The 26,825-nt window shown below is 44.2% G+C and overlaps 1 protein-coding gene across 2 annotated transcripts in view; it reads left to right on the top strand.

The window, feature by feature from the left end:
• Window positions 1-19,077, top strand: part of GLRA1 (glycine receptor alpha 1) — a 90,396-nt gene extending 71,319 nt beyond the window's left edge. The window contains exons 6-9 of one of the 2 annotated variants that reach the window (XM_065936108.1): window positions 1,080-1,217; window positions 3,317-3,531; window positions 12,077-12,223; window positions 18,787-19,077. In XM_065936108.1, the coding sequence (XP_065792180.1) occupies window positions 1,080-1,217; window positions 3,317-3,531; window positions 12,077-12,223; window positions 18,787-19,077 (791 nt within the window). Of the gene's footprint in view, window positions 1-1,079; window positions 1,218-3,316; window positions 3,532-12,076; window positions 12,224-18,762 lie in introns of both variants that reach the window. The other variant, XM_065936099.1, reaches the window with a different exon arrangement.
• The last annotated feature ends 7,748 nt before the right edge of the window (window positions 19,078-26,825 follow it).

Raw genomic sequence — 26,825 nt, 5'->3', positions numbered from 1 at the left:
ATACTGTAACAGTCCAAAATACCAGAGGAGGGGCTTTCTTCTTGGAAAGTGCATTAGAAATATAACTTCCCTTACACTGTCCGACTCTAGAGCCAGCAGCATTCTTCAAAAAGGCACTATTCCATGTCATCTGTGAACATGCTCACCAGGAATAGAGAAGTAATAGCTTAAATAAGTCAGAGTCCTTAAACTCCCAGAGTTGCTCACTCCAGCAGGGGAGAGAGATGTCTGTCCACACAAATAATTCTAACGCAGAGCAGCAAGTGGTAAGTGTGTGGTTAGATGTACAAAACGCTGTGGCCTCAAGGCAGAAAGGGCACTTCCTTCTGATTGGGAAGGAGACAGGATACAGAGAAGGCTTTATGGAGGAGATCACAGGTGAACCAAGATTTTAACCAATGGGGTAGCTCACTTACTTGATTGGAAACACAGAAACCAATCTGACGAATTTAAAGACTGGAATTAAGTGGAAGGGCATAGGGGTTCAAACTCCTCACAGATTTGAAGGAGAAGCTAAAGTACAAGAACCAGGGAAGAGCATTTAGGCCACAGGAACAAACAGACCATTCCCTGGAGCACCACCTCCGAGGAGAGGCAGCACCAGCCAGCTCCCAACTTGCTGCCACTTTGCTCAAGAGTCAAGGTTCTGGGAGGGAGAGTCTGATTGGCCTAAATGAGTCACCATCTCAGACCTTGTCCCCCAACTGATAGCCCCACCATGACAGCAATACATACAGTTATTCCCCAGGGGTTGGGGGGTATGTGCTTGCAAGGATGGTGCACAGGCAAAAAATAGCAGGGGTCAGCTGAACTTGACAACAGAACTGAGAGCTGGGATGCTAAGGTGGGATGCTGGGAGGAGCAAGAGAGATAACAGGGTTGTGATGTAAACACAAGCAATTAAAGGCAGCTTTAACCTCCCATGGGAGGAGGAGGGTGGGAAATAAAGCAATATAGTCTCATGAGTTCCATTGAGGGTCTGATGCCTCTTCACCCCAACCCTAAACACCCCTGACTTCAATAAGCTTCAAATAAGAGCTTCCAGGTAGTGACTTCTCCTTCTTCTGATCCCATCCCAGTTGGATACACCATGAATGACCTCATCTTTGAGTGGCAGGAGCAGGGGGCTGTGCAGGTGGCAGATGGACTAACCCTACCGCAGTTTATCCTGAAAGAGGAGAAGGACTTGAGATACTGCACCAAGCATTATAACACAGGTAGGTACAAGGGCCACCCTCCTCAGGTCCCACCCTACTGCAGCAGGGCCAGAGCTCATCGCAAACAGTCATGCCATCACTGCATCACTGTTTCAGTGGGTCTTGTGAGGTACCCATGGTGGGTCTAGTTCTGTATTTACTACCCAGGGGTTAAGGGAATGTCCCTTGAAGCCAAAAGTGGCTCCCACAGTTTCCTCTTGAAGTCCTGGGGCAAATAACTTGAGCTTGGACCACAGCTCACGACAAGCGGAACTGGGAGATACCAGTCTTCCAGGTAGCAGTGTGCTCAGCTCAGGATAGAACCTAAGGCAGAAGGGAGAGCTGGCAGTGGGAGGACATCTAGCTCTGTCACAGAGGGGCTGGCATTTCTCAGAGGGCAAGAGCAGACGATGTTCCCACTAGATCTCGGGAGGGAGCTGCAAGCCGGCGCTGAGGATTAGTAAGCAGTGACGTTGGAAAGGGTCCCCTAGAGTGTGAGCTATGAGGGGAGAGAGGAGAAGCCCACTCTCTATCTCAGCTCTCTACCTTCCATGCCTAGCCCAGGCTTTTCGGGAAGATTGAACACATGAATGAACTGCGGCAGGACCAAGACTGGTTTCACCTGCCCTGTTTCAGGCGGGGAAGGAGCTTATGGCACATTGCGGACAAAAGGCAGCCAGTCAGTATGCCCGCTGTGTGTGGGGGGCAGGGGGCCTGCTGTCTGAACGCAGCCCAGTGAAGAGGGGGCTCATGATAGGCTGTGACAGAGGCCAAGGAGAGGAGGAAGAGAGGGCGAGGAGCTGAGGGAAACCACTGTGTGTTCTGATGCAAGTGGAAGGCCCAGAAAAAAAGCAGGCAGCCTGGGTTCTGCTCTGTATAGGACAAGTATCCCTTTCCAGTGACCTCGGAGATAGATATCCTAGAAACTTCAAAAATACTCTCTTCTACCCTGGGAAGCTGAGACTCAGAGAGAGGGCAGGCCAGTCATCCCTCATTCTCCAAAGGAATTTGGTTCCAGGCCCCCAGATTACCAATATCCAGGGATTCTCAAGGCCATGGTCAGCCCTCCTCACTAGAGGACGCAGGGCCTATGGGTCCGGAGAGCCAGTGAGTCCCCAGGTATCAAATAATCACAGCCGACTCTCATACACCACAGTGCTTTTCTCATTCATTATCTCAGTGGCCCTTCATTACCCACATTTAAGTAAGAGCTGAGTTCCAGGTTAGTTCTGTGGATTCAGTGGGAAAAGACTGGCAAGGCCCTGACCACACGGAAGGTGCAGTCCAGGGAACTGTACAAAATTCCCCTGGCGACTGTGTGTCAGTGGACTGGAGCCGAGACCCCACCAGGGGACAGCCCAGCCCAGTTCAAGGGACACACAGACTGGGAGATGAGCTGTCCGCAGGCTGGTGCAGAGGGCAGAGAAAGATAGAGAGAGAGGTCGACTTGCCTTCTCGGTGTACTATGCCTTAAAGGATCCGATGCTCATGTCAACAGAGCTGAAGGGACATGGGGAAGAAAGAGGCACTCTGCCTGGGGGAGATGTCACCATTAAACTGCCATACAGGAGAGGCAGGATTCCTTGGCAGGTTGTGGGGTGGAAGAAGAGCATTCCGGGCAGAAGGATTACCAGGCTCAAAAGCTCAGAAGTGTGAATGTTCAGAGGATGTTCAAGGCAAGGGCTAGAGTGTAGGGGTCATGGGTGAGGTGAAGAAAGAAGGGAAATGGGGTGGAAACAGGCTGCACTGTGAAGGGCAGACTACAGAGGCTGAACTTCTCCCTGTAGGTATCAAATAATCACATGATGAGGCTGATGGCGAGTGACATTCTGAGCACTAATGGTTTGTGAGGGCTGTGCTAAGGTCTTTACTCATTTTACCATCTCATTACCATCGCAGTAAACATGAGTAGCCATGTGCAGTTGGTATTATTATTATTTATCATCATCATCCCCGATTTACCATAGATGAGTAAACTGAGACACAGAAAGATTCAAACGCTCCCCCAAGGACACGGCTAGTGTGAGACTGGACCAGGATTCCAGCCGAGGCTGTTCTGACCTCAGAGCCTTGTTCCTATCCACTAGGCCACTTTGCCTTCCCACTCTAATTTCCTGCAGGCAAATTCACCTGCATCGAGGCCCGGTTCCACCTGGAGCGACAGATGGGCTACTACCTGATCCAGATGTACATCCCCAGCCTGCTCATTGTCATCCTCTCATGGATTTCCTTCTGGATCAACATGGATGCTGCCCCTGCCCGTGTGGGCCTGGGCATCACCACTGTGCTCACCATGACCACCCAGAGCTCTGGCTCTCGAGCATCCCTGCCCAAGGTAAGTCCCACTGCCCAAGAGCACAGAACACCCGGACAGACCTGGAGGACACACGTCTCCCTTCCCTGCCTGAGATCAGGCATGCACAAGGAATTAGGCACTATTTCTTGATCCTCTAAACTCAGCAGGATCCAGCATTCAGATCCGCAGAAACCTTTCCTCTAGAACATTTCCTGTATAGAACATCATGTTCTATATAGTTGCCAGATAACCACATTTTGTTGCATTCTCCACCAACACTAGATGTATATTCTGCTTCATCTGCTTCAGCCACTTCACAGAAGTGCTAAGGACAACGTTCCACTCCTTTCACCATCAGTGGCCCTTTGTGTCTAAGGTCTTCAAGACCACACCATGTACAAAGATTCACAGGACTCAGAGACTCAACAAATGGTTGAACTCACAGCTAAGATTCCTTAGAGTGATTAGGATACACATTATCCTTAATCTATAGATTAAGGATACACAGCTAGATGATAAGAGAAAGAGACACAGGCAGTCTAGAGGGATCCATGTGCAAGCTTCCTCACTCTCTCCATCCCATGAGGGACCACACAGAGTTCACTCTCACCACAGCAACAAAAACACAGCTATATGTGTGACAAGTTTCTGCCCAGAGAGACAGAGAAATTGTTTTGAGATTCATTTAAGATTCAATATCAAAGGTTTTTATTAGGTGCTCGTCACACAGATACCCTCTGCCCACCACATCCCCAAATTCCAGACTCCAAAGAGGAAAGCAGGAGCTCAGCTTAAACCACACTGTTTATACCAGTGGTCAAAACATGGTGGGGCACCCTTATCAGTTAGGGAAAGCGGGAATATGCCCAAAATCCAAGTTCTAGATGTCAACCAAGGGCCAACCTTGCCAGCAGGTCCTTCATAAGATAGCAGTCCAGTGCCTGCTCTGTTGTACTCTTCTGCAGTACCTCAGTCTGATTCTGAATTTTTTTTTCATTTATTTTTATTAGTTGGAGGCTAATTACTTTACAATATTGTAGTGGTTTTTGTCATACATTGACATGAATCAGCCATGGATTTACATGTATTCCCCATCCCGATCCCCCCTCCCACCTCCCTCTCTACCCGATCCCTCTGGGTCTTCCCAGTGCACCAGGCCCGAGCACTTGTCTCATGCATCCAACCTGGGCTGGTGATCTGTTTCACCATAGATAATATACATGTTTCATCTCAGCGCTGTTTATAATAGCCGGGACATGGAAGCAACTTAGATGCCCATCAGCAGATGAATGGATAAGGAAGCTGTGGTACATATACACCATGGAATATTACTCAACCATTAAAAAGAATTCATTTGAATCAGTTCTAATGAGATGGATGAAACTGGAGCCCATTATACAGAGTGAAGTAAGCCAGAAAGATAATGACCAATACAGTATACTAACGCATATATATGGAATTTAGAAAGATGGTAATGATAACCCTATATGCAAAACAGAAAAAGAGACACAGATGTACAGAACAGACCTTTGGACTCTGTGGGAGAAGGCGAGGGTGGGATGTTTTGATTCTGAAATTTCTAATGTTAAACACCACCTACTGTTCAGTCAGTTCAGTTCAGTTCAGTCGCTCAGTCATGTCTGACTCTTTGCGACCCCATGAATCGCAGCACACCAGGCCTCGCTGTCCATCACAAACTCCCGGAGTTTACTCAAACCCGTGTCCATCGAGTCAGTGATGCCATCCAGCCATCTCATCTTCTGTCGTCCCCTTCTCCTCCTGCCCCCAATCCCTTCCAGCATCAGGGTCTTTTCCAATGAGTCAACTCTTCACATGAGGTGGCCAAAGTATTGGCGTTTCAACTTCAGCATCAGTCCTTCCAATGAACACCCAGGACTGTTCTCCTTTAGGATGGACTGGTTGGATCTCCTTGCAGTCCAAGGGACTCTCAAGAGTCTTCTCCAACACCACAGTTCAAAAGCATCAATTTTTCGGCGCTCAGCTTTCTTCACAGTCCTTACATTCACTATTAACTCTTGAAGCATGTTCTGCTCTGTTGACTATTAACACTCAGCACCTTTCACTCCACACACTGCTAATGCCAGATACACATTCTGCTCCATGCACTCCGTGCTAGACCCAGCATTCTGTTCCATTCTTCTCACACCAGACACAGCAATCCACTGCATTCATACCAACACCAGACGCTAATCCTCCTCCAGTCAACTTGACAGTGAATGCAACACTATTCCTTTCACTGTTAACACTAGACCTCACATTCTGTTTAATTCACATTTAATACTAGATGGAATGTTCCACTTCATTTACTATTAATGCCAGATGCCACACGCTCCTCCACTCACCCACACTTGAGGTAACAACACTCGGCTCCATTCACTATGAGCACTCGATGCCTCAATCTGCTTTACTCTCCTGTATCGAGTGCTAGGTGCTGTTTTCCACTACGTTCACCACAGTCATTGGAGCCACTTTCCACATTCCTCAACACCAGACCCAAAATGTGTGTGTTAAGTTGCTCAGTTGTGTCCAACTCTTTTTGACCCCATGGATTGTAGCCTCCCAGGCTTCTCTGTCCATAGGATTCTCCAGGGAAGGATACTGGAGTGGATTGTGTCCCCTTTTCCAGAGGATCTTCCTGAACCAGGGATCGAACTCTGGTCTCCTGCATTGAAGGCAGATACTTTACCATTTGAGCTATAGGGAAGACCCAACATGGTGCTCTGCTATTAATGCCAGACACCAACCATACCCTGCCCCCTTCAGCATTATGCTAAATGCAACATTCTGCACCACGTGCAATGAATACGGCACTTCACTTTCTGTTCTGATGCAGAAAAGTTGAAAGAATAAGCAACGAGTACCTAGTAGTCCTCACCTCAATTCCAGTTATCATTTTCCACATTGTCTTTATCTTTCTCTTTAGGTAAGCAGGTAGACAGATGCAATTTTTTCTGAATCCTTTGAAGGTTACAGACAGCATGACAATTCACCTCTAAATAAGGACTAAGGATCACTTGATATTATCACATCTAAAAAATTAACACTAATATAACAATATCACTGAATTAGAAATAATTCCATAATTTCATCTATAAAGAATCTTTAAACTTTCCCAATGGTCCAAAAACTGTCATTAGTAGACATGGTGAGGGATCCAATCAAAGATCCAATAAAGATCCACATTGCATACAGTTTACTCTTTTAATCTAGAAGAGTCTCCCCACTGGTTTTTTTTTTGTTTGTTTGTTTGTTTTTCATGACACTGACTATTCCATTAACTTTTAATGTGAGCCACAACGTTCTACTCCAATTGTTATCTATGCTAGACACCACTCTCTCCTCTATATCCTCATAAGAAAACTCAAACAATCTGCCCTTTGTACCATTAATGCTAGACTTTGCATTCTGCTACATTTACTATAAAAGCTTGAAACAAACCTTCTGTTTACTGTTACCAGCTGACAGCACATTCTGCTCTGTTCATTTGCAACAGCAGGAGGAATATCCTGCTTCCTGTTCCTTATGTTAGGCTCAACATGCTGCTTCTCTCTCTGTGAATAGTCTACCCCACAGTCCCCTTCATTTATAACTGACTCTAGACTCAACATTCTGTTCCATTCATTGTTTCGCTGGCCTTGAGAGTGAGCTCCGTCTGCTAATAACACTCAACCTGATATTCTTGCCTCTTTCAAAGCATAAAATTCAGTGGCATTTAGTATATTTACAAAGTTGTATACCCTCTCAGCAGTGTCTAATTCCAGAACATTTTCATCACCCCACAGAGAACCCCCCATATTCATCAACAGTCACTCCTTGTTCTCCCCTCCTACCAGCCTCTGGCAACCACTCATCTACTTTCCACCTCTGTGCATTTGCCTATCCTAGATGTTTCACCTAAGAGGAATCACACAATATGTGCACTTTTATGACTGGCTTTTTTCATTTAGCATAATATTTTCAAGGTTTACATATGTTATAGAATGTATCACTACTTCATTTCTTTTTATGGCTGTGTAATATTCTGTTGCATGTATAGATCACAATTTGTTTATCTATTTATCAGTTGATGGACATCTGGGTTATTTCCATGTTTGCCTGTTTTTAAATAATGCTGCTGTCAACAAGCATTTCCTATGTATTAGTTTTTGTGCAGACATATATTTTCAACTCTTAAAGATACATTATTATATGGTACATTATAGTCATTATATTAATGCATACTATATGTTATATATAGGTTATAGGTATATTATATACTCAACTTTTTGAGGAATGCCAAATTATTTTCCAAAGTGGCTACACCACTTTATAATACTGCCAAGGTTCCATTTTCTCCACATCCTCATTAATGTTTGTTATTCTCTCTCTTTGATTATAAATATCACAATAGATGTGAAGTGCTATCTCATCGTAGTTTTGAGTTTTCCTATTAATGTTTAGCATTTTTTCATGTGCTTATTCACCATTTTTATATCTTCTATGGAGAATCTATTCAAATCTTTTACCCATTTTTTAATTGGGGCATTTCTCTTTTTATTGTTGTAATAGTTCTTTGTGTATTATGGATTTTAAACTCTTAAGAACATGATTTGCATATATCTTCTCCCATTCTACAGGTTTTCAACATTGATTGAAAATGTTCCTTATGTTTCCTCAAAAGTTTGTAACTTTGAGGAAAGTAATTTAAATTTTCTATTGTTGTTTGTACTTTTGGTATCATACTTAAGAAACTAGTGCCTAATCCAAGATCATAAAGATTTACACGTACATTTTTTCTAAGAATTTCATGCACTGTGCTTAGTCACTCAGTCTTGTCCAACTCTTTGCAACCCCATGGACTGCAGCCTTCCAGGAAGCTCCTCTGTCCATGGAATTCTCCAGGCAAGAATACCGGAGTGGGATGCCATGCCCTCCTCCAGGGGTCTTCCCAACCCAGGGATCGTACACAGGTCTCCCGCATTGTAGGCAGATTCTTTACCATCTGAGAGTTATATAGTTTAGCTCTAAATATAGTGTTTCACTCTATTTTGTTTATTTTTGCATATGAAATGAGGGAGGGATATCATTCTTTTGTATGTGGATATCCCAGCACTGTTTGTTAAAAAGATTATTCTTTCCATCCATTGAATTTATATCCTTCTCAAAAGACAATTGGCCATAGGCTTTGACTAACTAAACCCAAAAATAGGGGTTTACTTCTGGACTTTCAATTCTATCCCGTTGATATATACATATATATATATACATACACACAAATTTATCTTTATGTCAGCATCATACTCTTGAGTATCATAGCTTTATAGTAAGTTTAGAAGTTGAGGAGTGTGAGTCCCCCACCTTTGTTCTTTTTAAAGATTGTTTTGCCCATTCTGGGTCCTTAGCATTTCCATATGAACATGAATATAAAATTTTAAGATCAGCTTGTCAATTTCTGCAGCAACAATAAAAACAAATTTTAGTTTTAAATGCAATGAGTCTGTATAGGAACTTGGGGAGTATTGACATCTTAACAATATTAGGTCTTCCAATCCATGAACACAGGACATCTTCCTATTTATTTAGATCATCTTTAATTTCATCCCACTGTTTCCTAGACTCCATGGTTTCTAACAAGAAATCAGCTGTTAATCTTACTAAGTATACCTTGTACATGATGAATTATTTCTCTTCTGCTCTTAAGATTCTTTTTCTTTGGCTTCAGACAGTTTGATTATGGTGTGTCTAGGTGTGGATCTCTTTGAGTTTATCTCGCTTGGGGTACATTTAGCTTCTTTGATGTGTACATTAGTGTTTTTAATCAACTTTGGGGAAATATTGGCCATTATTTGTTCAGAAATTCTTTCTGCCTTTTTCTCTCTCTCTCTCTCCTTCAGAAATACCCAGCAAACACAGGCTAGTGCCCTTCATGATTCCCCACATGTTTCTGAGGCTCTGTTCATTGTTCTTCATTCTGTTCCTTAGACAGGATAACCTCAAGTTCACTGATTCTTTCTTCTGTCCACTCAGATATGCTCTTAATTCTCTCCAGTGAAAGTTTCAGTTCATTTATTTTACTTTTTAACTCTAGAATTTCTATTTGGTTCTTTTTTGTAGCTTCTCATGCTCTACTTAGTGAGACTTCATTCCCATACTTTTCTTTAGCTGTAGCCAAGGTATTTTTGGTTCTTTGAACATATTAAAAATATAACTGATTTAAAGTCTTTGTGTATTAAGTCCAATATCTGGGCACAACTTTTTTTGACCACGTTTTCTCCTTTGTATGGGCCTGACTTAATCAATTCAGGCTTCTATAACAAAGTACCATAAACTGGATGGCTTACAAACAATGTAAGTTTGTCTCACAGTTCTGGAGGCTAGAAATCTGAGACCAGGGTGCCAGGGTAGTCTGGTTCTGGTGAGGATCCTCTTCCAGTTACAAACTGCTGACTTATTGTTGTATCCTCACATAGCAGAGAAAGAGTAAGGTAGCTCTCTGGACTCTTTCTATAGAGGCACTATTCACATTCATGAAGGCTCCACTCTCATAACCTAATTACTTCCCAGTGATCTCATCTCCAAATACCATCATATTGGGATTAGATTTCAACATATGACTTTTGGGAGGAAATAAATATTCAGTACATTGCATTTGCCATACTTTCTTATTTCTTGATATGTCTTAAATCTTTTTGATAAAAATTATACATTTACATAATATAATGTGGCATATCACTGAGCCAAGTGGTTTAAAACTTTGCTGTAGCCTTTACTTTCTGCTTCTTCAGAGTTGACAGCTAAGAGCCTTCTCAAGTCACCCTGGACATGCATATAGGCCTAAAAATGCACATTGGTTTCCAGGAATATATCATAGTTTTATGGACAGCTCATTCCCCAAATTTTCCTTTTATTCTTTTTGATCAACCAATTGTTTGCCTCAACTGTTACCAACTGCCTGAGGCTGATGTAATGTTCAACACTTGCCAGTGATTGTTTTCAACAAACGCCCTCAAGGAAAAAGTTGCTCACATTGGGACAGCTCCAAGTCAGGTCAAATAAAGACAGCCTTGTGAGTGGTCTCTTTCAGAGAACCATAAAACAGGTCAAATAACAATTCCCTGAGAACATAGCTTTAAAGAAGCTCCTACTCTCTTCTGCCCCATCCAGTGGCTGTCAGGATGCTGGTGTTCACTGTGCCTGCAGGCTGTTGCTTTACAAGACTAGCACCGAGCCATACATGAGAGGAAGGGAATAGGGCAACTTAAAACGTCACAAAGGAAATAAAAACATACATCCACAGAAAAACTTAAGTTCATAGCAGCATTATTCCTAATAAAAACCAAAGGTAGAAGCAATCCAGATGTCCTTAACTGATGAATGGATCAATGGTATGTGTTATATCCATACAGAGTACTATTATTTGGCCATAAAAAAGTATAGATGTACAGAACAGACTTTGGGACTCTGGGAGAAGGCGAGGGTGGGATGTTCTCAGAGAATAGCATTGAAACAAGTATACTATTAAGGGTGAAACAGATCACCAGCCCAGGTTGGATGCATGAGACAAGTGCTCAGGGCTGGTGCACTGGGAAGACCCAGAGGGATGGGATGGGGAGGGAGGCGGGAGGAGGAACACATATAAATCCATGGCTAATTCATGTCAATGTATGGCAAAAACCACTACAATATTGTAAAGTAATTAGCCTCCAACTAATAAAAACAAATGAAAAAAATAAAATAAAAATATAAAAAAATAAAATACTGACATATACTATGATACAGATGAATATTGAAAACATTATGCTAAGTGAAAGGCCACATATTGTATGATTTCATTCACATAAAATGTCCATGATTGGAGGAAGAGAATTTGGGGAGTAAGGAAATGATAGATAAAAGGTAGTAGGTTTCTTTTTGAGGTGATGAAAATGTTCTAAAATTGACTGATGGTGACTGTATATAATTGTGAAGATATAAAATCATTTATTTCTATACTTTAAATGTGTATGATACATGAACTATATCTCAATAAAGCTGGGTTATTTTTAATGCCATGAAGCCTGCTGTTCTTACTGGGATTCAACTGATTTTCCCAAGCATATGTTTACAGGATTGCTGTTAGATTTTGATTCATTAACAGAGTTTGGAGAAAAGTTGGTTCTGACCATTTTTTATAGAGTCCTCACTGCTTTTTTGTGGGGGGAGAGTTTTTGAAGATCTCGCTCTGCCATTCTCACTGACATCCTCCACTTACTTTTACCATTAGGTAAAAATTCTCCTATCACCTTCAGTCTGAACAGCACATTCTATTCCATCAATGACAGAATGATGGACATACCATCCCCCTTCTCTTTAGGGCTCTTCTAGGCACCATGTTCTTTTTTTCTCAATATTCTGTCCAGTCTTCTTGATGAATTTCTCATCTGTTTCCTTCTGTACCCTCCATCCTAATATTCCAGCTGAGAGGAAACAACAGAAGATGATGGGGAAGGAGGTCTCTAAGGAGCAGAAAACATTCCCACATACTCAATATCTCTCTCTGTTCTCTCCTCATCTTCCTGTGTTCTTCCCCCCACCTCCACCCCAGGTATCGTATGTGAAAGCCATCGACATTTGGATGGCCGTGTGCCTGCTCTTCGTGTTCTCAGCCCTGCTTGAGTACGCCGCCGTCAACTTTGTGTCTCGGCAGCACAAAGAGCTGCTCCGGTTCAGGAGGAAGCGAAGACATCACAAGGTAGGCCTTTGGCTCAGTGCTGGTGGTAAACAGAGGAGCTCTGTGCAAGCTTGTCTTATGATACTTGCTCTGCTGTACCATTCTCAGTGGATGAAGCATGCACAAAATACAGATCAAAGTCCTACAAGTCTTAGTTTCTCCTCCCATAAATAAAGCCCTGATTGGGTTTATGGGCACTCATTCTTCTAACACTAATAACACTAATTATCAGGTTACACTTGAAGACAGAATTGATGGAGCAAACACTGATGGGGCCAAGAAAGAAACTAGCTATAAACCCAAAGCATGGAAGGCTGCGGGATGTTTGCTGGTGTTTTCTATAAGAGTGGGCTGCATTGTTTCAATGGGCCTAATTCCAGAAGTGGTTGGTATCACAGAACATGAGATCTTAGAGTAGAATGTTGTTTCCAGGCCTTTGTTTCCTACTTTCAAGAAGAGGCAAGCTGCAAGGTCTTCCCCTGGAGTGAATTCTCTTCCCTTATGAGAGACAGAATAAAGAAATACTTTGAAATTAAATATTAGAGTAGGCATTTAAAATATGCAAATAATACCAAGTTATCTTGTCATTGCTGCTGCTGCTAAGTTGCTTCAGTCGTGTCCAACTCTGTGCGACCCCATAGACAGCAGCCCACCCGGCTCCTCTGTCCCTGGGATTCTCCAGGCAAGAATACTGGAGTGGATTGCCATTTCCTTCTCCGTATCTTGTCATTAGGGTTATGAAAATAAAATAGTACATTACTATATACTTGAAAAGTTTGAGTCCTAATGAAGAAAGGCAGTTTAAAAAAAAAGAAATACTTGGCAGGGACTTCCTTGCCAGTCCAGTGGCTAAGACTCCACACTTCTATTGCAGGGGGCCAGGGTTCAACACCCAGTCAGGGAACTAAGATCCCATATGCTTAAGATTCCGCAAGCTGCGTGGTGCAGCAAAAAACAAAACAAAACAAGAAAACCTGGCAGACCGCCTCTGAAAAGTCACCAACCTCTGTTAACTCTGTGGGAGCAAGGTGGCTCCATACCCAAATCTGTAACCACTTCCCCAGGAGACCTTTCTCCTGGGAATCAGACAACTTGCTTTTCTCTCCAGTCTCATCTTCATGTCACTTTTTCCCTTGCTCTCTGAGCACCATCCACACTGGCTTTCTTCATAGTTCCTTAAACACACACACAGGACTTCAGGTGTCCTGTTCTGTCCACCCAGGTTGCTCTTCCAGTGGACTGGTGGCTCTTCCAGCGCACTTTGCTGGGTATGAAGCTGCTCACTTTCCAGTTCTCAGCTGTGCCATCTTTCCCCGATACCCTAGTCAAGGTGCAGGCTCTGTACTGAGGTGGTGATGCCAGGCTGTCAAGTGTGATCCGGCAGGTTGTATCCGAGGGCCCCAGCCAAGGAAGCGCTCTTCTCTTAGATCCTGCCCTGGCGTGGACTATATCAGCCAGAGAAAGTGATCCCAATTCAGACACCCAGGGCAGACGGTGCCACACGTCTGACATGCACAAAGACACTTTATGTCAGCCAAGACGATACTCAGTTTCTTTCCTTCTAGACACAAGTTATAGTTACACATTCAATTAGGAGTTTGTTCCATGCGCACCATCCATTGAATGGTTAAGTTCCATCAGATCAGGGGCCATGTCTACTCTGCTCAGTACTACTGATACAGCCCTGGTGTTTACCACAAGGCCTGATAGATAGTCAACGTGGAATAGGAATTTGCTTAACAAATGGACAAAGGGATAAAAAATAAAAATAAAAATAAACTAGTGGAATAAAAAAAGGAGACCCTGCAGTCTGAGAGGCTGCCCAGGAGCTTTTCCAGCTATAGATGAGGGCAACCAAGAACTCAAACACTGGCCACACCACACAACCAGGCCCTACCTGCTTTAGACTGACCTACTGAAAGCAGCTGTCTACCCAGTTACAAGTGCTGGGACAAAGGACTCTGCCCTTTGAATTCTCTTTGCTATGTGATTTTCAGCTAGCCTCTTCTAGGGACCAGCATCCGCATCTGTAAAATGGGCACAATGGTGGACTGGTGAAAGATGAAATCGGATCCCAACATAGCTTTAAGTTATGCTCCTGCCACACAAGTACCAGGAATTAAAATGATTCCAAAGGCACACATTTCCCTCAGTATGTTTCTTAAACATCAGCAATCTGATTCGATTAACTTCTAGCCGTTTACCGCAGGCAGCAGGCAGACGTTCCGAGCAGAGGCTGTCCATGGGAGTTAGGATAAAAGCTGCACTGGAAGAGGGAAGCAAGCATTGTAGATGCAGCCGGCCAGACAGGACTTTGAAAGATCCTGGTTTTAGTCTTTCCATTACTGTCCATCAGATACCTAGCCTCTGATTCTTATCAAAATCTAAGCAAGAAACTGACCAAACACAGCTATCTCTGGGATTTACTTCTATTTTCCCTTTTCCCCGACCAGGGGCTAGCAGCTTTCTGCATTTCCCTCTGCAAAAAGAATGTCAATAATTTATCACAGAGATGTTTACATGGGAAGACTATGTCCAAAATACTTGACTAGTACCAGGTCACTAGACTGTGCCCTGCCTAGCTCCAGCAGGCATTATATGCACGGACTAAAATGTGAATGCACCCCCTTGCAGATATGTAACATTGTGGCACCTACAGTATTTGCAAAGGCTGCCTCCACCCTTGCCAAATGCCTACTAGTATTACGTATTAGAGAAAACAAAAACTTTGTCTCTAGCCAGGTAAAATGTGAATAAGGCCACTGTGCAGATTTGATCAGATTCCTCTGCTGGGTCCCTTCCTCATTCTCTCACAGCATGTTGGTGCTGGAAGAGCTCTCAGAGAAGGTCCCATCCACTCCTCCTGTGCAGATGATGACAAAGAGAAGGGGCAAGTGACCAGGAACTCGGAGGCACTGATAGGAAAGACACAGAAGCCTCCCAAGACTCATGGCTGATCTCAAAAAACACTGACCACACACCACCAGTCGCTTATCTGTTCATCAGTGTCTCCATCCTGAAGCAGATAAAAATAGTCCTGCGTTTATTAGATCTTAAATAGGAACTAAGATTTACCCCAAGGCAGAGGTCAAAAACTAGTAGCTAGGTCAGATTCACCATGCAAATATATTTAAGTTCACCAGCAGTATCTTAAAACTCTGGAATGAAGTGCCAGCATTTCAAACCACACTTCCAGCTTCACTCAAAACATCACAGCCTCTGGTCCCTCTGGATTCACATCCCACGTGGTACAGGCTCATTGCAAATGCCTTTAGGTGAGGAACGCAGTCCGCGGCCCCAGTTCACTTCATCACTGTCTCTCCGGCCTGGCCCCTGGTTTGCATCTGAATAGTGTGAGCTTGTGCCCACAGGCTCTGAACTTGGCACAGATGTCAGAAACAAGATGCAGAATCGGGCTCACCATAAAAAACAGCTTCCTTTGGAGTAAGGCCCTGTGGATGTGGCTTGTAGGCTGGCCGTATATTAGCTTGGGCTGCAGAAACCTCCCTTTAGCAGAAAGTTTGCAGAGGGGGTTTTATGCCCCAGATGGTGAGTGAAGAGGAACTAGCCACATGCCTGAGTTTCTCTGAGCCCATGGTCTTGGCTGGGCTTCTCGACTCCCACCACCCTCCCATGTTACCTCATTTGCTGGGCAGAAACCATCTGGTCCTCGAATTCCCCAGCCAGCCTCATTAGTCAGATTATTAGGAAATCTCTGTGAGCCCGACTGGGCAGGCACACTACCAACCTCCCTGGCTTCGATCGGATTTCCCCTGTTCCAGTCCCGCGCAGTTCCAGATACAGTTGGGCATTCGTTGCCTGCCATCTGCTGGCTTGAATAGGAATAGCAGGCTTTGTCCAGTTATTTCTAGGGAATTTCCTTTCTCCTGGATACAATGTAAAATTGATCACTTTCTAACCAGATGAGGCCTCCACACATCCATCCCCTCCCCTCTCATGTTTAACTGATGAAGAAGGCAGAAAATAATTTGCCCAAAGCAAAACAGAAAGTTAATTTTGAGTCTCCGCCTGAATAACTAGAGCCCAACGAAAAAACATTTTCAAGCACACCCTTCTCCCACCCGCCCCACTGTATTGCTACAGTGAGCAGATGTATATTGATAGATGAGATTGTCAAACCCAGCCTTGCTCCCAGGCACAGGGTCCAGTCACTTGGCCAACTTCCCCCAGTCCTCTCCTCAGTGCTGGCACAAACCCTCTACTGTTGCCCTCCCCACAGAAAAATACTGGTTGAGACCCATCTGCCAGGTACTGGAGCCCACCTTCTTACCCTCACTCCTGCAATGAGGGTGTTGGACCAGATTCACTCATTCATGAAAGATGTCTTGAGCATTCATATGTCAAATCCTCCAGGTGCTAAGAATGCAACACCATTTTATTTATTTTTTAAGAAAACAAGATGTTTGTTTATTGTATTTATCTGGAAAACAATACACTAAAGATAAACTTATCAAAAACAAGTCTTATGAACAGGCATTTTAAATGTTTAATATTGGACTAACAATAATAAAACACCTGTGAAATTTTGAACATTGTTGTTGTTCTGGATACAAAAGGTCTAATTTAGTTTAAATAAGATCTGAAACACCTTTATGAAACTTATTTTGCTCAATGGGTATGATATTAAAGTTATGTATATATGGAAGTGAAGTGAAAGCTACTCAGCTGCTCTTTTTGACCCCATGAACTATAGCCCACCCGGCTCCTTTATCCATGGGATTTCCCAAGCAAGAATAGAATACTGGAGTGGGTTGCTGTTTCCTTCTCCTACACCATTTTAATTTAAATTAATTTTTTAAAAAAGGAAGCTGGGACAGACTGGATAGGCAAGTAAACCATTTGGTCAACAAACATTTGCAGAGTTTTGAGCTCCTTCTCAGGAAATATATTCCTATGTCTAGTGTTGAGGGTGCAGTGAACATGATACACTTTGCCTTCGCCTTCATAGAGCTTACACTTTAATGAGAGAGATAGACATCAGTCAAGGAAAACAATGTGATAAGAGATTTAAAACAAAAAAGGAAAAGCAGGAAATCCTGATGTATGGATCACACATCAGGGACATTGAGCCTAACCTCAGGCTCAGGGAAGGTGTCTGAGTAGGAATTAGTTCGGGAAAGAAGGGGCTGGAAGCAGGGGACGGGTTGGGAGAGACAGACTCAGCAGAGAGAACCACCTGCGCAGAGTGCAAGAGGAGTGTGGCACTTCCCCATAGATGGGAGCACCGCAGGGCAGCGGGAGCACAGAAAGTCAAGCGGAGCAGACACAGACGGGCCAACCAGGTCACCCAGGGCCTTGTCACCACGTAAAGCTTTTAATTATCCTCAAGTCAGTGGCAGCCTATTAAGAGAGCGCTAAGCAAAGGATGACGGGTAAGATCCGTGTCATTCAACCCAGAGGGGTGGCAGGGTTGGCGGAGATGGGAGGCTGAAGGGAAACAAGGCTGGAGGTCGCCACAAGCCCAGATGAAGGCCCAGGCTGGGGTGGCACAGGCAGAGCGGGACCCAGACTGCCCTGCACAGGGCCAAGCAGAAGACAGAGCAGCTGCCCACAAAACGCTCAGTCTCAAGTCTGCAGAGTGAGCCCATAAAGCCCCCCAGGGCCACACACTGAGTCAGCGGCCACCTCAGAGCTCACGAGGAAGGACCACAAAGCCAGATGTGGTGAGAGCAGGCAAGAGTGTCTCCTCAATCCAGCTGAGGAGAGGGGAAAGCGAAGCGGGTCAGGCAGCAGGCACTTGGGTAGTGAGCGTGCAGCCGGGAGGTGGGGACGCAGGAGGGATGGCAGAGAACGTGCAACAGGTGGGCATGCAGAGCACAGCTAAGGGAGGCAGGGAGCCTGGAAAGGTAAGTTGGAACCAAATGATGAAGGGCTTGGAAAACTCCAGACGAAAATCTTTATAAAAGTCCAGAGCCTGTCTGAGGTGACACCTGCCAGGGATACGGGAACACGGAGGTGAGACAGCTGTGGTCCCTGGGCTTGCAGCCCTTGCTTGCTCCTGGTCCATTCACTCCCTCCCCAAACACACACACAGAGGCCTGGGGGATGGGGTGGGGGAGAGGGCAAGGAGGCAACAGAGGCAAAGCAGGGGATCTTTCCAAATTGTCCTCTGGGTTTCTAACAAAACGGCATTCAGAGTATCTTCTCAGCTACAACTTCTGATGATCGAAAAGCATCTTAAAGGAGTGGAGTGAATCTTATCCCCACTTAAAGGAAAAAAACGAAATTAAAAACCCTGAGAGTCACAGGAGGATGTCTTCTGAGGAAGTGACCTGCCCAAGGTCATACAGCCACAGGTGACTGAAGCATGGTCATTGCGCTGGTCTCAGACTCCACACCACAAACCTATCCCCTGGTTTGCATCTGTTTCGGCACTTGATGGCGCCCCTCTATAAGGCATAACTCCTCAGCCAGCCACAGAGCCTTCAGGGGCCTAGAGTGGTGCCATCTGGGAGGCAGGGCGAGCCAGATGGGCACGGCCTGGCCCCCAGGGGAGTGCCTGCAGGGAGGGTGCCCAGCCCCTGTCTTATTTTAAGTAGAGCCCCATGTTGAATCTGTTCCAGGAGGATGAGGCTGGAGAGGGCCGCTTCAACTTCTCAGCCTACGGCATGGGCCCAGCCTGCCTTCAGGCCAAGGATGGCATCTCCGTCAAGGGCGCCAACAACAGCAACACGACCAACCCCCCTCCAGCACCATCCAAGTCCCCGGAGGAGATGCGAAAACTCTTCATCCAGCGGGCCAAGAAGATCGACAAGATCTCCCGCATCGGCTTCCCCATGGCCTTCCTCATCTTCAACATGTTCTACTGGATCATCTACAAGATCGTCCGCAGGGAGGACGTCCACAACCAGTGACGGGTCTGGGCTGGGGGTCGCTGGGAGTGGGCAGAGTGGGAAGGGCACAGGAATCTGAGGGCCAGAGGAGGAGGAGGGGAAGCGAGGTGGGGGGCACACGCAGTGCGTGCCATCTCTCAAATGAGGCGATGCATGGCTCAGAATGTGGCACTATCTATTCAACCTCGGATGGGGGTGGGAGGGGGAGGGAGGGGTTTTTCTAATATGGGAACTGAGGGGCGGGGAGGAAAGGGAGGGTTCGGGGTGGGGGTAGAGGTGGGGAGTGGCAAAAACCACTTTCAAAAATTTGAGTCCATGGGCTGTGCAGTTTTCCTGTTTGGAAGGAGAATACAGTCTGCCCCAGAGCAGCGGCGAAGCCATGTAATATATATGATATATATTCATGCTTAATATTAATGCAAAACCACAAGAACAAAAGACTTGTTTCTTAACCTATCAGCCTAGTAACTGCTTAAATTTTTAAAAGTCACAGAAGTGATGGACACTTTTTCCCAGAGTGGAAAACAGTCACAAATCAGCCTGCTCTGGTGTGTCCCACATCACACCCCTCCCAACGCCATGCCTGTCTTCAAACTGGCCCAGGTGGACTCATGCCGAAAAGCCATTCCGTCTCTGCTTCAAGGGGGTCCGTGCGGCCCAGGCAAGGGTGGTGGAAATGGGGGAAGGTAGAGAGGAGAAGGGGAGTGACTAAAGAGATGGGACGATTCAGAGGCCCGAGGATGGAGTCATCTTCACGCCTCCAGTCTGGGGCCCTCTCTCTCAGCTGCCCTTCTCTCAGCACTCTCATTTCTGTGCTTCACCCACCCCACTTACCCCTCCACCACCCAGAAGCGGCCCCCATGGTTTTTCTCATCATGTTGCTAATATGCAATCTTTTTTATGGTTAAAAAAAAGTAATAATCTCAAGAAATAATATGCAGATAGACTGAGTATAAACAGATGCACTTTTTCAGATGTCTATTTTTTTGGAGAGTGTCTTTGGAACTGCAAGCAGGGGTAGGTTTGGGAAGGTGGGGTTGCAGGATGAAACAGATGTATTATATTGTGGCTCTACGGAGTGGAGTTTTACGAGGTAAAAGGGCAGTAGTAAGGCTGCTGCCGCTTAGATACATGGATACGGGTGGAAAGAAACAGTGATGTTTATAAAGTCTGTCCGTTATATTCTGACATTTCATATATCACAAAGAACATGGGGAGCTTGGCGGGGTGGGGTGGGGGGGGAAGATTCCATTATATTTTTGTAAGTCTTTTTTTGGTTCCCTTTTTGGTGCTTCATTTAGCTTTAACATTTAGGAAAGTTAGACAAATTCTCTTTCCTTCTAACTCTGAAGTGCCAGAACTATCCCAAGATAGCTAGGGTACTCCAGGGGAAAGGAAGAGGGTCTAGGCAGTGGACCCCAGGGAGTGGGGGAGCCTGCTCCAAGACACGGATGTTGACAGGTAGGAGGTCTGCAAGGTGGGCCGTGGGATTAGAAGGGAGCTGTGTCTGGCAGCTGTCACACCACTGCACCGGGGATGACGGCACTATTATTTGTAGCATCCTCCCTGCTATGGCCTATAACCAGAATACTGGGATTACATTTCTTTCTTTGCACTTTTGTGGATCAGAGTGGTAGGCAGCTGACAATCAGTCTGGATTCACTTGTGTCTTTGGAGCATCCCTAACTTAGGGCAGGACAGAAGTGAGACACTGGGAACCTAACCCCACCCTAAAGCACCTTCCCCAGGGGAAATGTCTCCCATTTCCCATGGTGCAATAGCTAATTCCCACAGAGGCCCAAAGAAGTGGGTCAAAACAAGGACCCAGAAGTGATTCAAGTCAAGAAAATGCACTATGCAGACAAAAAAGGATTTGGCTTTGTGGCTTTAACGAAAAAATTGTTTGCAACCAAATTCCGAGGTCAATAAATCATTGCCTTCCTTTCTCTTGGCCTGTATAGAGCAGAAAACGAAGCTGTATTCTAGCCTTGGAGGGTGTGGGATGGATCCTGGAATCCTTTTTTCTAAGAAGCACTAAGGGATGGGAGCCAAGTGAGTAGGAATCTCTCATGTAAGACCGCTCATTTCCCCACCACTAACAGGTGTCTGAAGGAGGAAAAGTTAAATAGAGGGATGTGAACAATTACTACCAATTCAAGACTAGAATATCAGACTTCGGACTGCTATTAGCACCTTTCATGAGCACTACATTCACTTTATTTAAGGGAGGAGGTGGGGAAAAACTTAATTCCCAAGTGGTACATGGGTCTCTGGAGAGGCTATCAGCCTCTTTCACTAGCACTTTATTCACTCTATTTAAGGGGAAATCATTTTTAAATTAAATAAAAAATAAAGAACCCCTTCTCTCTACTTTACACATTATTAGACTAAATTCAACATGTCTGAAGTCTACGTGAATCAGGCAACAAAGGCACTATGCCACTATCAGCAATGAAGACAGTACCAATTATTCTAAGACATTCTGTTTCTGCTCAAACAGCAAAATCACACTGGTCTCCTTACATGATGAGGTGTCCAGAATCTCTTTGAGACATAGAAATCACTGGGCCATCTGCCCAACCTCTGCTGGATCCTTGAACTTCTGACACAATAGTGAATTTGTGTGCCCACTTGGTGCTGCCAGGTCTAGCTGACAGTATCCACCAGACAACAGAATTATTTCAAACACAGAGGAGACACAATTTTTTCTCAGGCCATTCTAAACATGGTATCCCTCACAGAAAATAAATGTGAGGTGATGCATGATAGCAATGAAAAGAAGAATGCAAATTTTAGTCTTACCACTAATGTGCTTGGGTGACCTTGGGTAAATCACTAAGCTTTGGTTTCTTTAACTATACAATGGGGAGAGTGTCACAGGTGATTTCTAGCACTGACTGTTCTATGGGTTTGAACTGGTCTGTAGGAATTTCACGCATCAGAAAATTTAATATCATTTTGATTTCTGAACTCTCCAGGTGGCCATGAGCATACATATGCACACGTATAGAGACATAAAATTCTTGTTGCCTTTCTTCTTTGGACAACTGGCAGATTTGTTTTTTCCTTTTGCTCTACTTTATCAAAGGTAAACAGTGGTGACGGAAAAGACAGCAATCATTATTATAATGTCAAAAATCCCATCATGAATTAGGAATGGAGCATGCTCAAGGAGAAGACATTATCATTAATGTATAATGTAGTAAGGATTTAGCAATTAATTATATTGATCTCATCTAATTATAGAAAATCAAAGTAGGTAATTTAGGCCTTTTTTTTTTTAAGATGGCTCTAATAAACAGGGCAATATTTTCTTAATTTCCTTTCAATTTTCTCACAAAGGACATCATGCCCTGGGACTATGCATGCCAAGTGCTAATGTAGGGGGGAAACTGATTTAGGTGTAACAAGTGGTTTACTGGTTTTCAAACTCTTTACATGTATAGACCAGTATTGATGCATGGAGGAGAATCGATACTGGCATAGACCAGTGGGTGATTTCACCCAACTCCAAAACTGCAGCTATTCCTAGGAGTCAAATTTAGGAGATGTCAATTAAGCAGATAATACCAACAACTTCTCACCTATTTGTTTACAAAAGATCTCATTTGTTTCAAGAGCAGTCAAAATAAATGGCTCAGCTCTGCCATCCTCTGGTCCTTTCAAGTATTCAAGAGTCCATTCTTGACAAATGCTATAGGGAATGACCAAGGACAGACATAAATTGAAAGGAAAATGTGTGTATGAAAGAGATACCTTTAACTTAACTCTATTTTTATTTTGTCTTCAAAAACAAAAGGTAATTTGATCCAAATTACTTCTTTAATTTAAAAAAAGGGATTCCTCTAGGAAGTTCACCAGTATATTTCATAGGCTATTTTTTCAAACTGGGGAGAAAATATATATGACAGGAGACAGTTCTTCTCTTTAGAAGTATGCACTTTTATGAGCATCATTAAAAAGAGATGAGATGGTGTTTTGTGAGGCTTCATATTAGATTGCAGAATAGATCGGTGGCCCAGCTAAGCCAGTACCATCACTGGTAAGAGCCATGAAAAATAGATTTCTTAGTTAATTGTAACACTGAAATTGAAGGGAGCTGAGTTATCATCATGTCTGCAGTAACTGGCTCCTTAGGAGAAGCTGGCGAGCCACGGGTACAATCTGTATCAGTTTTGGGACTGGGCTGGAGATCTGATATGTGCAGATATCCCCCCATCTGGCTGGAAGCCCAGCCCGGGACAATCAACACCACTCTGAAAGCTACCAGACTTATTCAATGAGCACCTTCTACACATTTAAAAGGCTGCCCTCCCCGCCAGCTCTGAAGAGCCAGGCAAGATTCAGGTTTCTCTGTGAGCTATGACTCTCAGATTGACTGCAATGCTTGCACTTTGAGGGGCTGGTAAGGTCTGTTGAGAAAGGATGAGTGGATCACTACCCCCTGATTAATAAAACCAACCAGACCAAAAATTCTAGAAGCAGGATATTCTTAAAATATAATTTTTTTCTTCGACTAAGACCCTTCTCTCAGAAACCAATTCCTGAAATTTGAATGAAGAACCCTCCTATTTCCCTACAGCTCTAGGAACCAGAAGCTTATCCTGACCAGAGGAAGGAGTAAAAGACATACACTTTGTTTTGATTGAGCTGAGCTGCTCTTAACTACTTGTAACACTGTAAGGAAAAGCATATGTTGCAAAGGCTTCGGTCTCAGAGTATCATGAAATCCCAATGGATAGAAGGAACTTCTGTAGACAGGTTGAAATCCCTATAATAATTAGGAATTAAAAAGAAAAAAAAACCCAAATGCTGCCCTTCCCATCCTAGCCCATGGGGTAAGAGAATGAAAGCGATGACTACTTTCTGGCTCAGGATGTCCAGGAGGACAAGGGCAAGCTGCCAATATCTCTCCCATCCTCGAGGCATCTAGAATCTTGAGGGCCCAGACTAGATGATGCCTCTACCAAGTTATTATCCTGTTGCTTCCTTAAGGATTTCTTAGGCTGTAAACAGCAATGGCAGGAGATAAGTTTGCTCATATGTGGGTGCTATTTCAAGCTGCTTTGATGGAGCCGTGTGGTTATTTAAAGCAATAATTAAGGTGCTTTATCATTCTTTGAAACAACAAAATGAGTTCCGAAGTAGAAATTATTGCCCAATAATTTTTAGGATCATTAAGGCTTCTTTAGCTAGGATCCAGACCATTACTTCTCCCTCTTCTCTCTCCACCTCCTCTGTTTCATCAGTTTGTTCACCTTGTTTTTGAAACCCAACTCTGCCAGAAGATGTGGATGTATTTCTGAGGGGGTGGGGAATGGAGTATTGGAGTGGAGACTAGAATGGACTAGTAGCTCCACTCTCATTTGCTTTAAGGCTGTGATTTCTATTCTTCCTCTAGCTCTTGCATTTTGAAAAATTCAATGCTCTGGAAAATGCTCATTGGAACACTGGGTCAAAAGTCAGACTATAGAGAACGGCAAGCCAAAAATATACCCTTCAGAGAGCCCAATGACGAAAATTATATTCTACGTAAGGCTATTAACCAGCTATGGCGCAGAACCAGGTCACTAACCTGGGGGTTGAAAGACAGACTGGCGACAATACACTCCAAGCATGACGGGCCAACTGTCCTGCCTCCCACGTCCCTGCATTGCCTTGTTTCAGGCCTGCCGTTCTTCAGATTCAACTGTTCTCTCACGCAACTCCAGAAACCAGTGTTCTGTGTAAACACACCTGTCTCCTGAAGTGGACAGAGGTCAATGGGAAGTGGGTCCTCATTCTGGCACTACCTCAGGCTCACCAAGGAAATACAGGTAAGCTACTCCACCTTCCTCGGCCCAAACACCCCCTGTAAACAGAGGGCATTGAAGGAGACTTATCAAAGCCAAATTCTGGATACTTTGATGGGCTGACCACGAGGATACTGTGCATCCTAAAAAGGTTCCGTTGTTTCCCCATTTCAGTGTCAGGCTTGGGACCCCACCCCAGCCCTTCAGTGGGCAGGTAGGGAGAAATTAAGAAAGAGGAGAGTCTTGGTCCTCGAGGAGATTACCATCCTAATTTTCTGGCCATGAAAGTCCTAGGTATTTCACAGTATGGCTAAAACTAACTTCTCACCTGAGAATCCCATCCAACATCAGGACAACATTCTGCTCTCGTAGTTTAGCATGTATGTCCTGTGAAGGCTGCACCCCACTTCCCAGGGACGTTGTTTGAATTCTCTATGCCAGAGGCTCTGGAAGAATCAAAGAGAAATGTGTCAGACTAAACTTGTGAAATACCCCTGGGGAAATAACTGCACTGACTCCAAGTTCCCCCTAGCTTGTCACCACACATCATTTAATCAGCAAGACTTAGAAATATTTTCCTCTGTCCCTCTCTCTCTAGCTGCAGTTGCAGGCAGAAAATAAAAGGGGAGGGTGGATGCGTCATACCATTGGGAAGGGTCATCTAAATTCATACCACTAGCTAGGTTATACTAATAAAGAGAACTATTATAGCAAGTATGGTGCCGTAGAGCCAGCTGTCTGCAAACCCTCCCCTCCCCCAAACAAACCTCATCCTTGCAACGATGTTCCTGAAATCATTTCCACATTCCTGTAGCTTCAACAAACACTCCTTATAATCAGAAAGCACTGCTCCTGCCTTTCCCACCAGGGATGTATTTATGCTTTATAGCAATAGAATCTCTTCAAAATGCTTACAGGATGACATGACAAATAATCTTCACTCCCTTCATCTGGCCCTGAAATTAATGGGAATATTGCAGACTGAACTTTTTTCTGGTTCCAAATTTTTTTAAATTAATAGACTTTTAAAAAACTCGCCATTTTAGATTTCACATAAGATAGTAAAACAGAAATGATAATGCTTCCATTAGGAAACCAACTGCTTCCTATTCCAGCTCCCCATCACCATATAGCCACTCCCTCCTTTGTCCCTAAATGATTCAAGTCAGGCATATTTTAAAAGACCTCTAGAATGGATAGATGTGTGATAAAACATATATAGTGAAACAGTTATAGAGTCACTGTAAAGTTCTATCTTCCCCTCAGTTTCCCTGTCTCTAAAACAGGAGTATTGAATTAGTTGAGCATGAAGTCTTCCTAGCTGTAAAGCTTGTTGATTTTTTTTTAACACCACTTCTCCAGTTGTCTTTTAGTTGCAGAGAAAAAAACAAGGACTTCCCCAGACTCTTTGATGGTCTTACTCTTGCTCTTTTCCTCTCAACTTTCCTCTCTAAACCCACTCATGATTTTCCTAGTACAGCAGATAGCCTTCCAAGTTAGAAGGCTGACAAGCAAGTAGCTGAGTGATCTTGAGCAAGACCATCATTCGTCTGACTCTCAATTTCTTTCTGTATCTGGGGATAATACCCACATCACAGACCCACTGTCTCAATAAAATGACATAATGTTAACTCCACCTCCTCGCTGTAAGCTGTAGAGCATTTTCATCATCTCAGCCTCTCTGAAACTCCTTCTTTACTTCTTCCTGTTTGCCAGAAGAGGTCACCAAAAAGCTTTCTTTCACAACTGAGGCTGGTACCCAAAGGGCCAAACCCACCCACCCTCCAGAGCAGCTGATTCATGCTGGGAAATTTCATGCCTAGGGAAAATTCATGCCTAGCCCCAAGCATTCTCTCACTGGTGAATTACTCTGAGCTCACTTCAGAGGCTGTACACATCCCAAGAAACCTAAATTCTAGTACTGATTCCACTTAACAAGCACTGTGTCCCTTTTTCCACAGACACCATTTGAGTACT

Source organism: Muntiacus reevesi, chromosome 1 (genome assembly GCF_963930625.1).
Source record: "Muntiacus reevesi chromosome 1, mMunRee1.1, whole genome shotgun sequence".
In the NCBI taxonomy this organism is placed as follows: domain Eukaryota; kingdom Metazoa; phylum Chordata; class Mammalia; order Artiodactyla; family Cervidae; genus Muntiacus; species Muntiacus reevesi.
This window is presented reverse-complemented; position numbering and strand designations above follow the sequence as displayed.